Source organism: Halichoerus grypus, chromosome X (genome assembly GCF_964656455.1).
Source record: "Halichoerus grypus chromosome X, mHalGry1.hap1.1, whole genome shotgun sequence".
NCBI lineage: Eukaryota > Metazoa > Chordata > Mammalia > Carnivora > Phocidae > Halichoerus > Halichoerus grypus.
In genome coordinates this window covers 3,397,035-3,411,621 of record NC_135727.1, presented here as the reverse complement: position 1 = coordinate 3,411,621, position 14,587 = coordinate 3,397,035, and the positions used below count along the sequence as shown (strand labels likewise).

The window sequence follows — 14,587 nt, the reverse complement described above, 5'->3', positions numbered from 1 at the left end:
TTTAATTGAGGATAGGGATATAGGTTTAATTTTGAAAGGTGTGTTGTGGAAAGAGGGGAAGGATATTACCGATGAGCATATATGTTTTATATGTGAATAGGTTGGGAGAGCAGGGAAAAAGATGAATTTGGCCAAATGTAGGATGGTGAGGGTAGGGAATTCATACGAGACAAGGCTTCTCCCTAGAAAGGAGCTACAAACTCCAATTTATTTTCTTTGATCTGCTGCATCATCTTTCACTTTTCCCTTTGCAGGAACTATAACTTACCATGTCAGTGTCTGAGACGGGGCCAAAACTGGTCACATAGATGTCCGTCTTCACTTCAGTCACTGCATCTAGGCCAAAGAAAGTAGAAAAGCAGAGTGTCATGAAAGTCAGTTCCCTTACCTCAGAGAGAGTCCAGTGCAGTACTCCAAATGACAGCTAACTTGCTACATCTGAAAAAGGATCCTTGACATAGTGATAGGAAAACCTCTCAAAAACTTCTCACCTATAATATTTGTTTAGAGAACATGCTAGGTACAGGTACAAAGTTTATCCCTTTAGATATCATTGAGAATGACAACAGACTCCCCAAACTCTAAAATTTAAGAAGAGCCCTGAGAGATCACTGATATTCATATGTGCTAGACACTCACACCAGGATTACCCTTACCTGTGGTAGGTTACAAATGTTCTAATATCCAACTTTAATACTTCCAGAAACATGGAATGATTGCCCTCCCACTCCCCTGCCCACTTAACATAGGGAGAGGCCATGTGACTAGTTTTGGTTGTGGGAGGAAGTTATATGTGTCCCTTTCTGGCTGGAACAATTAATGTCCAATTCAAGACCCTTCCTGCCACGGTCATCATAGAAACATGTTATTATAGAGCTACCATAAGACTGAACCAGGCTGGAATAATGAGCCAACACATGAAGGACAACTGTCCTGAAATGTTTCCTGGATCAACAACAGACTTTGCATGAATGAGAAATATACTTTCATTGGGTTAAGTGACTGAGAGTTGAAGATGACTGATATCACCTGATACATTCTCTTTGCATTTATTTTTCTTTATTGTACTATCTATTTACTTGTCTGTCTCCCCTACCTTACCCAAAAGCTCCTGTATGGCAGTGTCCCTGTTTTGTTATCCCCGTATTCTCAGTACATTGAAAAGGAGTCTGTTACTCAGATGGTACTCACTGAACATTTTTGGTATGGATAGATGAATCTCATCACATATTTGCCAAGTTGGAAACTGATACCCAGAGAAGTGAAGTTATTTCATTGCTAAGTTTCTCTTTTCCTGCTTCAGTCAGCCCTGTTTACCCCTGTGTGGGTCAGACTAGGCCACACACTCCAGCATACCTCAAATAGAACACAGGGCAGCCTATTCCAGCCTAGCAAATACTTCATCATTATATTAAATTCAAATAAATCCCACTTCAGTCCAGCATACCAAACCCCAGTAGAGTACACCAGTAGCACAGCCAATACCAATAAGGTCCACATGAGATTTGATGTATATTTATATATATCTACATATCTACAAACACTACATTTTAAGAATAATAATAATAATCAGCACTATAGTCAATTCATCAAAACACACACCTTACTCCCAGGCTTAATCAGCAAATAACATGTCTTTCAAATTAGGGCTGTGTTTTATTTATTTTTAAAGATTTATTTATTTATTTTTGAGTGAGAGAGAGAATGTACATGAGCAGGGGGGTAGGGGCAAAGGGAGAGGGAGAGAGAATCCCAAGGAGACTCCGCACTGAGCGTGGAGTTCCATGCAGAGACTGCCCTTGCAGGGCTTGCTCTTGCCAGGCTTGATCTTGTGGGGCTCAATCTTGCAGGGCTCAATCTCACAACTCTGAAATCACATCCTGAGCCAAAACCAAGAATCAGTTGCTTAACAGACTATGTCACCCTGGTGCCCTTAGAGCTGTGTCTTAAGTAGTTTGGCTTTTATCTAGAGTATAGGCTTCCCTCAGAGGCATTTCTATACTTGAAGGAGAAGAGATAACACTTCAGGACCCAGAACATGCCTCCTGAAGACTTGTCCCCTCAGATACACTCCCAGGTTCATTGACTAGAGAAGTATTGTCCTACCTTCCAGTACATAAAACAAATTTAACTAAGTAATGGAAGAGACCACAATTACATTTGAATCGAGTATTCTAGGCAGGACATAGTTAGATACAGAACAACTTTCTAAACCAATATAATTGTAAAATTGTAAGATAGTTAAACAGACTAAAAACAGATTACCCAGACCACAGAAAAAAAAAAGGAGAAAAAATACTGGTGGTAAAGTTAAATTGCAGGAGACCACCCAGGGGAAAGTGGTCACTGTAGGGAGAAAGGGAAATGGCTATAACAAAGAGTCTTGGGCTAAGATGGCAAGGCTTGGGTTCTGGATCTCTGCCCCTGACTTTCTGAATAACTTGAACAAGACTGTTTTACTTTTAGTTGCTCTCTTGTACGATGAGAGTACGGGACCATACAAATTCTGAATTTTTTCTTTGTACTAACTAGGAACCCTGACTGTAAAGCCAAACAAAAAGCATCTGACTAAAGGTGCCCAATAGTAGCAAGAAGCAAGCTGCCTGAGGAATGTAGGAGGTTTTATGGAAATTTGATGTTCCTCCTCTCTCTCAACTATTCATTTTCACTTAAAAGGTACCCCTTGATCGCTAAGAAGGAAACAGTGGGGAGAAGCTGCTTTCCCAATTAATTAGGGCTCACCCAAGCTTCAGAAATTTCCCTGGCTTTGCAGCAGGGAAAGAGAATTGGGAAGTTTGGTCTAGTACACTGGTGTAAAATAAAAGGGAGGGAGAGTAAAGAAGGAGGGAAGAAAGAAAGAGGAGAGGAGATAATTAGAAAAGGATTGAAGGAAAAGGCAAGAAAGGATAAATGGGTAAAATACAAATAGATAAAAGTCACCCAGAAATCTAAGGTCTTGGGTCCGAGACACAGAAGAGAGTGTCCACTCACTACTCCAGCTTCTCTGTGTGAAAGAATGATTAGGAATTTGCTCTTTCATTTAACTCAATGAAAAGACCAGTGAATTAGACTAGAATTGGTGAGGGCTACAATTCACAGTCCAGGCCCAGTTCACAGTCTTCTCAGGAGAGACAAATGTGAGACATGAATTAATGGAGAGATAAAAGGGCCTCACCCCCCCCCCCCCGTGTTTAACAACTGTTTTCAGATTCTTGGTGCTTTATTTGATTTGGGGATCCAATTTCCTTCCAATGTTACCCTTTGAAACCAAAGGTGAACAGAATTATGTTTTCCTTTTGCAAATTTACCATGATATTGGAAGTGCTTGAAAGCTCCTGTCTTTACATGAACACACATGACCTTGGCCCTCAGTTGTACTCCCACTGGTGGGGAACTCATCAACCAGTCCCCATGTCATTTCTGCTTACTTTCATCTGAAAGAGTAAAGGTAAGCCAATCAGCAAGTGATCACTGTGTTTATATTGAATATGTTGCTCATAACAAACTGTATTTTCTGGTTTGACTTCAAATAGATTCCCAAGAAATCATGAATTTTCTCCTTTGAGCAGAAACCAGAGTAGGTTCCCCAACTCTCTAGCTGTTCCACCTTAGCACACAAATAAACACTGGTCTTGGGACATGTGGGTGGCTCAGCTGGTTAAGCATCCAACTCTTGATTTCATCTCAGGTCATGATCTCAGGGTCATGGGATCAAACCCCACATCAGGCTCCGTGCTCAACACAGAGTCTGCTTGAGATTCTCGCTCTCCCTCTTCTCCTGCCTCTGCTCATGCTCTCTTTCTCTCAAATAAATAAATAAAATCTTAAAAAAAAAACATTGGTCTTAGCACTGCCCTTTGGACTCACACAACAAAGTTTGCTTCTTAATCTTTTGAGATTTAAAGATCTTCAGAGATTGAAAGAAAGGGATAGTGGTACCCCTAAATTTGCTCTTCTTGTTTCTTTCCATACTAAATATCCTGACTTCCTTTGACTATGTCTCCTCTCCCTTTGACGTGGTTTTACACATCCTCACTATCCCTCATTCACTTTCCTCTGGCTCAAGTCTGATTTTTTTTTCTTTTTTTACTGATACTGAAATGTTTTATGGTGAAAGTTTGTCACAATTCCATTAGAGACAAGCTCATAAGATGAATGCTATGAACAAAAGCCACTTACCCCCTTTTCTCATTAGAGGCCACAATGGACTCTTCAATTTTTTCTGATGACAATCTTCCTAAGAACAGTGTGGCTTTGAGGACTGGAACCTTGGCTAGAAGGACAAAACCTTAACTTTATTTTCTTACTTCCAGATCACTGGGAATTTTGGAGAACAAACATTTATTGTTGTACACACTTTTCATCTTGAAGATGGACTGAACTGGTGGAAATGAGCTCCCATGTGACTGTCTTGGTTGGTCAGCCATATGAACTTAGGGAGTAGGCTACAATGACTTGTGGACAGGCTTTCACAGATCTGAGAGGTGGTGTGCTCTCTTCTTATGTTAATAGCCTTTCCATTTGTCTTTGACAACCTTTGGGGACTAAGATACTGTAAGTTCTCAGCGACTCCACCCCCCAATAGTATTAATTACAGATAAGCTCTCTAGAAGAGTAACAAACAGGTGATTTAGGGGAGCAGAAATTAGAAGAGTCTGTGTTAGCTCTAATCTAATCTCTGCAATTGACTGACACCCTCTTTTGCAGACTGTCTGGGCAAGGCTCACAGCTTTTGACATTTGGTAGGTTAGATGTCTAGCACTGTGTTTATGCTACTCCACCTAGTGTCAGGTACCTGGAATGTATAGCAAACATATTTTTTTTCTTTTTTTTAAATTTAAGTTCCACTAGCCAAGGTATAGTAGTACATCATCAGTTTTTGATATAATGTTCAATGATTCATTAGTTGAGCAAATATATTTTTAATTGAGGTAAAATTGGTATGTAACATATTAGTTTCAGGTGTACAACATAATAATTTGATATCTGTATACCCTACAAAGTGATCACCACAATAAGTCTAGTTACCATCCATCACAATACAATTGACCCCCTTCACCCTTTTCTCTCACCCCACAGTTCCTTTCCCCTCTGATAACCACCAATCTATTCTCTGTGTCTATGATTATTTTTTTGTATTGTTTGTTCATTTCTTTTCCCTAGGCTATTTTCTTCCTTTTATTTATTTATGTATTTATTTATGTATGTATTTATTTATTTATTATGTTCAATTAGCCAACATATAGTACATCATTTGTTTTTGATGTAGTGTTCAACATTTCATTAGTTGTGTATAATACCTGGTGCTCATCACAACACACACTCTCCTTAATACCCATCATCTGGTTACCCCATCCCCCCACACCCCCCTCCCTTCTGTAACCCTCAGTTTGTTTCCCAGAGTCCAGAGTCTCCCATGGTTTGTCTCCCTCCCTCTCTGATTTCTTCCCATTCATTTTTCCTCCCTTCCCCTATGGTCCTCCATGCTATTCCTTATGTTCCACATATGAGTGAAACCATATGATAATTGTTCATGTGTTTTTTTTTTAGATTCCACATATAGGTGAAATCATATGGTAGGTGAAATCATATGGTATTTGTCTCTGTCTGCCTTATTTCACTTAGCATAATATCCTAAAGGCCCATGTGTGTTGTCACAAATGGCCAAATTTCCTTCTTTTTAATGGCTGAGTAGTATTTCATTGTGTGCATGTATATATGTGTATATATATATATGTCACATCTTTTTTATTCATTCATTTATCAATGAACACTTAAGTTGTTCCTATATCTTGGCTATTCTAAATAATACTGCAATGAACACAGGGGTGCATATATATTTTTGAATAAGTATTTACATTTTCATCAGATAAATATCCAGAAGTGGAATAGTTGGATCATATGGTAGATCTATTTTTTTAATTTTTTGAGGAACTTTGAAAATGTTTTCCATTGTGGCTGTGCCAATTTACATTTCCACCAACAGCGTACAAGGGTTCCCTTTTCTCCATGTCCTAACATCTGTTACTATTTTTTCTTTTTAATAATAACCATTCTAACAGGTGTGAGGTGATATCTCATTGTAGTTTTGATTTTTATTTCCCTGATAATTAGTATCATTGAACATTTTTTCATGTGCCTGTTAGCCATCTGTATTTCTTCTTTGTAAAGTGTCTATTAAGATCCTCTGCCCATTCTTTAATTGGTTTGCTTATATGTTTGTTTCTTTTGCTATTGAGTTGAATTATTTATATATTTTGGATATTAACCCTTTATCAGATATATGATTTATAAATATTTTCTCCCATTCAGTAGGCTGCCTTTTCATTTTGTTGATGGTTTCCTTTGCTTTGCAGAAGCTTTTTAGTTTGATGTAGTCTCACTACTCTATTTTTGCTTTTGTTGCCTTTGCTTTGGCCTCAGATCCAAAAATCCAATGCCAAGACTAATGTCAAGGAGCTTACCATCTATGTTTTCTTCTAGGAGTTTTATGGTTTCAGGTCTTTAATCCATTTTCAGTTGATTTTTGTGTATGGTGTTAGATAGTGGTCAAATTTTATTCTTTTGCATGTGGCTGTCCAGTTTTTCCCAACATCACTGATTGAAGAGATTGTCTTTTCTCCAGTATATATATATAAATATATATATATTTGCACCTTTGCTGTAAACTAATTGACAATATAAGTATGGGTTCATTTCTGGGCTCTCTATTCTGTTCCACTAATCTAGGTGTCAGTTTTTATGTCAATATGATACTATTTTGATTACTATAGCTTTGTCATATAGTTGGAAATCTGGGAGCATGGTACCTTCAGCTTTGTTCTTTCTCAAAACTGCTTTGGCTATCTGGGGTCTTCTGTGATTCCATATAAATTTTAGGATTTTTTTTGTTCTAGTTCTGTGAAAAATGTTTTCGGTGTTTTGATACAGACTGCATTGAATCTGTAGGTTGCTTTGGGTAATATGGACATTTTAAAATATTAATTTTTCTAATCCATGAGCACAGAATATCTTTCCACTTATTTATGTCATCTTCAATATATTTCATCAATATCTTATAGTTTTTAGTGTACAAGTCATTTATCTCCTTGGTTAAATTTATTACTAGGTATTTTATTCTTTTTGATGCAATTGTAAATGAGATTGTTTTCTTAATTTTCTCTTTCTGGTGGTTTGTTATTTGTATATAGAAACACAACAGGAGGCAAGATGGTGGAAGGGTAGGGGACCTTGTTTCAGCTGGTCCCTGAATTTAGCTAGATAATTATCAAATCATTCTGAACCCCTATGATTTTGATCTGAGATGTAAGAAAAGAATTGCTTGAATCCTACAAATGGAAAAGTGACCACTCTTTGCAAGGTAAGAGGTACAGAGAAGTGAATCTGAGGGGATATTCAAAAGATAAACAGCGGGGAGAGGGAGCCTCTGTAAGCCAGCTACCAGAAACTGATACAGCCCTGGAATGCAAAATCAGAACCCTTAGAAGTCAGCTCCAGTGAGATACGCTCCTGCCTGAAAGGTGCTCAGGTGGCAAAACAGGGCAGAATCCTAGGTGGGACAGCGTTGTCTCAGGAACCCCGGGGTCACAGAAAGAATGGGGGTTCCTGAGCTGGAAGAATTCCCAAGCATTGGAGCGGGGAAACCAGTTACAGTCAATGAGCCCAGGAGGGGGCTCTCAGCTCAGATTGCCATAAAGAGAACCACAACATGATTGGGTGACTGCTCTCCATGTCAGGGCCCTGCAAAGGGCAGAAACACAGTGATCCACCGCCTTCCCCTGGGACGATTGGTGTGGGTGCACACCACAGGAATCTGCAGAGTTTGGCACACACAAAAGTGAAGACTGCTTATCCCTGAGGGTTTACTGAAGAGAGGGGGCCATGATCCTTCAGGTCTGGGGCTGGAGATCAGGGCATGGCCATTTTTATTTTCATCCTCTAAAGAGGCACAGAAAGCCTTTAGGGAAAAAAAGCCACATAGAGCAACCAGAAGCAGCTTACACTGAGCCCAGCCCCTGGCAAGGGACGGTGCAACTCCACCCAGGCAAAGACACCTGAGAATCAGCACAGCAGGCTCCTCCCCCAGAAGACCAGCTGGAACAACAGGCAAACACCAAGTTTATGGAGCACACAGGACTGCAAAATGCCAGTGCTAGGGGAAAATAGTATATAGAATTCAAAGTTTTTTCTCATGATACCTTTATCTTTCAGTTTAAAAACTTCCTTTTGGTTTTTTCTTTTTTTCTTTTTCAACTAGTTTCTTATTGTATCAACTCTTTCTCTTTAAGTCTTTAACTTTCATTTTTACATTTACATTTTATACATGAATTTAGTGTCTTTTAACAAACAGACCAGAATACACCCAGGACCAAGTGGATCACCCTGTTTTGTCCACCTGGGAGATTATATTCTCTCCCCCTCTTTTTTTTCTTTTTCTCCTTTTTTTTAGTTTCTGACTTCTTTGGATTTGTCTAGTGTGTATTTCACTTAGGTCATGGTTGAGATTGTTTATTTTGTTCTCTTGTTCATCCATTCTTCTCCAGGCAAAATGACTAGAAGGAGGAATTGACCAACAAAATAAAGAACCAGAAGTAATAATCTCTGATACAGCTCTAATTCATATGGATATAAATAAAATGTCAGAGATGGAATTCATGATAACAATTATAAAGTTACGAGCTGTGCATGAAGAAAAAAGCATAAAAGACACTAGAGAATCTCTTAGTGCAGAAATAAAATTTAATGAGGTTGAAATTAAAAATTATTTAAAGAACTTATCAAACTCAACACCCAAAAAACAAATAATCAAGTCAAAAAATGGGCAGAAGACATGAACTGACACTTCTCCAAAGAAGACATACAAATGGCTAACAGACACATGAAAAAATGTTCATCATCATTAGCCATCAGGGAAATTCAAATCAAAACCACATTGAGATACCACCTTACACCAGTTAGAATGGCAAAAATTGACAAGGCAAGAAACAACAAATGTTGGAGAGGTTGTGGAGAAAGGGGAACCCTCTTACACTGTTGGTGGGAATGCAAGTTGGTACAGCCACTTTGGAAAACAATGTGGAGGTTCCTCAAAAAATTAAAACTAGAGCTATCCTATGACCCAGCAATTGCACTCCTGGGTATTTACCCCAAAGACACAGATGTAGTGAAAAGAAGGGCCATATGCACCCCAGTGTTCATAGCAGCAATGTCTGCAATAGCCAAACTGTGGAAAGAGCTGAGATGCCCTTCAACAGATGAATGGGTAAAGAAGATGTGGTCCATATATCCGATGGAATATTCCTCAGCCATCAGAAAGGATGAATACCCAACTTTTACATCAACACGGATGGGACTGGAGGAGATTATACTAAGTGAAATAAGTCAAGCAGAGAAAGTCAATTATCATATGGTTTCACTTATTTGTGGAACATAAGGAATAGCATGGAGGACATTAGGAGAAGGAAGGGAAAAATGAAGGGGGGAAATTGGAGGGGGAGACGAACCATAAGGGACTATGGACTCCAAGAAACAGACTGAAGGTTTTGGAGGGGAGGGGGTGGGGAGATAGGTTGGCCCAGTGGTGGGTATTAAGGAGGGCACGTACTGCATGGAGCATTCAGTGTCATACGAAAACAATGAATCGTGGATCACCACATCAAAAACTAATGATGTACTGTATGGTGAGTAACATAATAAAATTTTTTTAAAAAGATAAAAAGCTTTTGCACAGCAAAAGAAACAGTCAACAGTACCAAAAGACAACAGACAGAATGGGAGAAGATATTTTCAATTGACATATCAGATAAAGGGCTAGTATCCAAAATCTATAAAGAACTTCTTAAACTCAACACCCAAAGAACAAATGATCCAATCAAGAAATGGGCAGAAGACATGAACAGACATTTTTCCAGAAAAGACTTCCAAATGGCCAACAGACACATGAAAAAGTGCTCAACATCGCTCGGCATCAGGGAAATCCAAATCAAAACCTCAATGAGATATCACCTCACACCAGTCAGAATGGCTAAAATTAACAAGTCAGGAAATGACAGACATTGGCAGGGATGCGGAGAAAGGGGAACCCTCCTACACTGTTGGTGGGAATGCAAGCTGGTGCAGCCACTCTGGAAAACATTATGGAGGTTCCTCAAAAAGTTGAAAATAGAGCTACCATATGACCCAGCAATTGCATACTGGGTATTTACCCGAAAGTTACAAATGTAGGGATCCGAAGGGGTATGTGCATCCCGATGTTTATAGCAGCAATGTCCGCAATAGCCAAACTATGGAAAGAGCCAGGATGTCCATCGATAGATGAATGGATAAAGAAGTGATACACACACACACACACACACACACACACACACACACACAATGGAATGTTATGCAGCCATCAAAAGGAGTGAAAGCTTGCCATTTACAACGACGTGGATGGAACTGGAGGGTATTATGCTGAGCGAAATAAGTCAATCAGAGAAAGACATGTATCACTGATATGAGGAATTCTTAATCTCAGGAAACAAACTGAGGGTTGCTGGAGTGGTGGGGGGTGGGAGGGATGGGATGGCTGGCTAACAGACATTGGGGAGGGTATGTGCTATGGTGAGCGCTGTGAATTGTGTAAGACTGGTGAATCACAGACCTGTACCTCTGAAACAAGTAATACATTATATGTTAAAAAGAAGAAAAAGAAGAAGGAGGAGGAGGGGGGGGAGGAGGAGGAGGAGAAGAAGAAGAAGAAGGAGAAGAAGATAGGAAGCGAAGAATGAAGGGCGGGAAATTGGAGGGGGAGATGAACCATGAGAGACTATGGACTCTGGGAAACAAACTGAGGGTTCTAGAGGGGAGGGGGTGGGGGGATGGGTTAGCCTGGTGATGGGTATTAAAGAGGGCACATACTGCATGGAGCACTGGGTGTTATACGCAAACAATGAATCGTGGAACACCACATCAAAAACTAATGATGTAATGTATGGTATTAACATAACATAATAAAAAAAAAAGAATATCCAATGGGAAAGGAAGACAGCCTCTTCAACAAATGGTGTTGGGAAAACTAGACAGCAACCTGCTAAAGAATGAAATTGGACCACTTTCTTACACCATACACAAAAATGAACTCAAAATGGATTAAGGGCCTAAATGTGAGACCTGAAACCATAAAAATCCTAGAAAAGAACACAGGCAGTAATTTCTCTGATGTCAGCTGTAACAACATCTTTCTAGATATGTCTCCTGAGGTAAGGAAAACAAAATAAATACAAACAGTCTGTATGTATGTGTGTGTGTGTGTGTGTGTGTGTATTCACACATCAACCAAATACAGAAAATCTTTTATGTAAACCTTGTCTATGAATCTGTAATATATTACAGAGCTTTACTTTATCACATTTTGAAAAATAAATTACTCAGAAATTGTAAAAAGACAAAAAAAAATAAACTACTGGGACTGCATCAAGACAAAAAGCTTCTGCACAGTGACGGAAACAATCAACAAAACTAAAAGACAACTGACTGGGAAAAGATATTTGCAAATGACATATCCAATAAAGGGTTAATATCCAAAATATATAAAGTTCTTATAAAACTCCACACCCATAAAACAAATAATCCAATTAAAAAATGGGCTGAAGACATGAACAGACATTTCTCCAAAGAAGACATCTAGATGGCCAATAGACACATGAAAAGATGCTCAACATCACTCATCATCAGGGAAATGCAAATCAAAACTACAATGAGATATCACTTCACACCTCTCAGAATGGTTAAAATAAAAAACTCAAGAAACAACAAGTAGAGAAAAAGGAACGCTCTGTACATTGTTAGTGTAAATGCAAACTGGTGCAGCCACTGTGGAAAACAGTATGAAGTTTCCTCAAAACATTAAAAATAGAAGTACCCTATGATCCAGTAATCCCGCTAGTGGGTATTTACCCAAAGAATACAAAATAGCTAATTCAAAGGGATACATGAGCTCCTATGTATATAGCAGAATTATTTACAGCAGCTAAACCATGGATGTAGCCCAAGTGTCCATCGATAGATGAATGGATAAAGAAGATGTGGTATATAAATATACACAATGGAATATTATTCAGCTACAAAAAATGAATGAAATCTTGCCATTTGCAACAACATAGATAGGGCTAGAGAGCATAATGGTAAGCGAAATAAGTCAGTCAGAGAAAAACCAATACCATATGATTTTACTCATATGTGTTAAGAAACAAAACAAATGAACAAAGGAAAAAGAGAAAGAGAGACAAATCAAGAAACACACTCTCAACTATAGAGAGTAAACTGATGGTTCCCAGAGATGAAGAGGGTAGGGGAATGGGTGAACTAGGTGATGGGGATTAAAGAGTATACCTATCATGATGAAAAATAAATAAATAAGAGAAATACCGTAGAAAAATCAGAAATTATTTAGGGACACTTATTTAATGCTTTAAAAAATTCAATCACTAGAAGAAATATTTTTATATCCCATTTCTAACAAAGGACCTATATACAGAATATATAAAGAATTTTTACAATTTGGTAATAAGAAACCAAAAACACCCAACAATTTTTTGCAAATGGTTTAAACAGATATTTCACCAAAGGAAAAAATGCAGATGGCAAACACATGAAAAATTGCAATCAGAAAATGCAAATTAGGGACACCTGGGTGGCTCGGTCAGTTAAACATCTGCCTGTGGCTCCGGTCATGATCCTAGGGTCCTGGGATTGAGTCCCACATCAGGCTCTTTGTTCCACACAGAGCCTTCTTCTTCTGCCCTTCCCCCTGCTTGTGCTCTCTCTCTCTCTCTCTCTCTCTCTCTCTCTCTGACATATAAATAAATAAAATCTTTAAAAAAAAAGAAAATGCAATTTATAACCACAATATGGTACCATTAGCAGCCTATTCAAAGAGCTATAGGTTTTTTAAAAACTGGCAATATGAAGTGCTTGCAAGGATGTAGAACTAGAATTATGACGCACTGCTGGTAGGAATTTACAACAGTGTGTCCATTTTGAAAAAGAGGTCAACAATTCCTAATAAAGTTAAGCATACTTTATTATACAACTCAGAAATCCTACTCCTAGGTATTAACCCAAGATAAATATAAACTATGTCACACTAAAACTTTTATGTGAATGTTTATAGAATCTTTATTCATAATCACTAAAAACTGCAAATATATTCCAAATGTTTTTCGACTGGTGAATCTATAAACTATAATAGGATACTACTCAGCAAAAACAGGAATTACTAATAGATGCAACAAACATGGATGAATTCCAAATGGATTGTCTAAGTGAAAGAAGCCAGACACAAAAACTACTACTGTATGATTTCATTAATATGACATTCTGCAAAGCGCAAAACTGTAGAGGCAAAAACCAGATCAGTGGGTACCAGGGGCTGGTGGGGAGGGGAATGAGTAATGACAAAGAGGCATAAGTGAATTTTTCCAGTTGAAAGAACTATTCTACCTATGTGTGGGTTGTATTGGTAGTTATATGATTGTTTACCACAAAGAGTAAATTATACTGTATGTAAATTACATATTAATTTTTAAAAATATAAAATTTAACTAAAATAAACCAAAAAAGTAAAAAGAAGCACAAAGACTCCCATTCAAAATAAGCCTACACATTAAAACCAATGAAACAGAACAGTACACAAAGAAACTGTTCTATGAATATATGAAAACTTGTTTTATGGCAGGAAAGACATTATATATGAGAAAAGCATGTGCTGTTAAAGATGTACCAAGACTACAGGTCATTCATGTGAAAAAACTACATTCTTACCTCACACTACACATAAACATTAATTGCCAGTATATTGAATAACTTAAATAGGAAACACAGTTCATGAAAAGGAATCTGAATAGTCAATGAATATTAGACATCCAATATCATTAGATATTCAAGGAAATGCAAATTAAAAGGAAATAACATTTTACAGCTATTGACCTGGCAAAAATTTAGAAGCATGACTGTACCAAGTGTTGGTAAGGAAGTGAAACAGAGAACTCTCACATGCTGCTAGAGGGAAGTGAAAATCAGCACCATTTTGGAGAGCAATTTGGCAATACGTGTTAAAGCTGAGATGTGTATACACTATAACTCAGTTATTCCATTGATTATACAGAAACAACAGAACAACATAAACCCTCACACATGTGTACAAAGAGACAGGTACAACAACCATATCCGTTCAGTGTTTGAAATGTGATTCTGTTTAGACTTAATGGTAGTAATAAGTATCTTTCAGCAAATAGGATTGTCTATTTCCATCAGAAATAGGTATTCCTTTGCAATCACTGTAGATTAATGTGTTGCAAGTAAGATGTGGTCTCATTCCTTTTGTCATGGAATAAATTAATGTAATAGGCCCAGCTGAATTGAGCATAACCCAGGCTTTCTACCTAGAATCAGACATCTTTACTTCACAATTCAAAATTAGTAGTTTTTCCTCCCATGTCTTTATTACAGTTTTCCTATTCCTTTGATGACATTCTAAGAATTTCATCTTCCAAATACACTGTCTGCCAAGTTATCTTTTCTTAACCTTAGCGTTAAGCCAGAAAAC

At 38.0% G+C, this 14,587-nt stretch overlaps 1 protein-coding gene across 3 annotated transcripts in view; it reads right to left on the bottom strand.

Moving 5' to 3' along the window:
• Positions 1–14,587, bottom strand: part of GABRA3 (gamma-aminobutyric acid type A receptor subunit alpha3) — a 386,726-nt gene that overhangs the window by 126,691 nt on the left and 245,448 nt on the right. For all 3 annotated transcript variants that reach the window (XM_078065249.1, XM_078065248.1, XM_078065247.1), the window contains one exon: positions 269–336. In XM_078065249.1, coding sequence (XP_077921375.1) covers positions 269–336 — 68 coding nt within the window. The remainder of the gene's footprint in view (positions 1–268; positions 337–14,587) is intronic.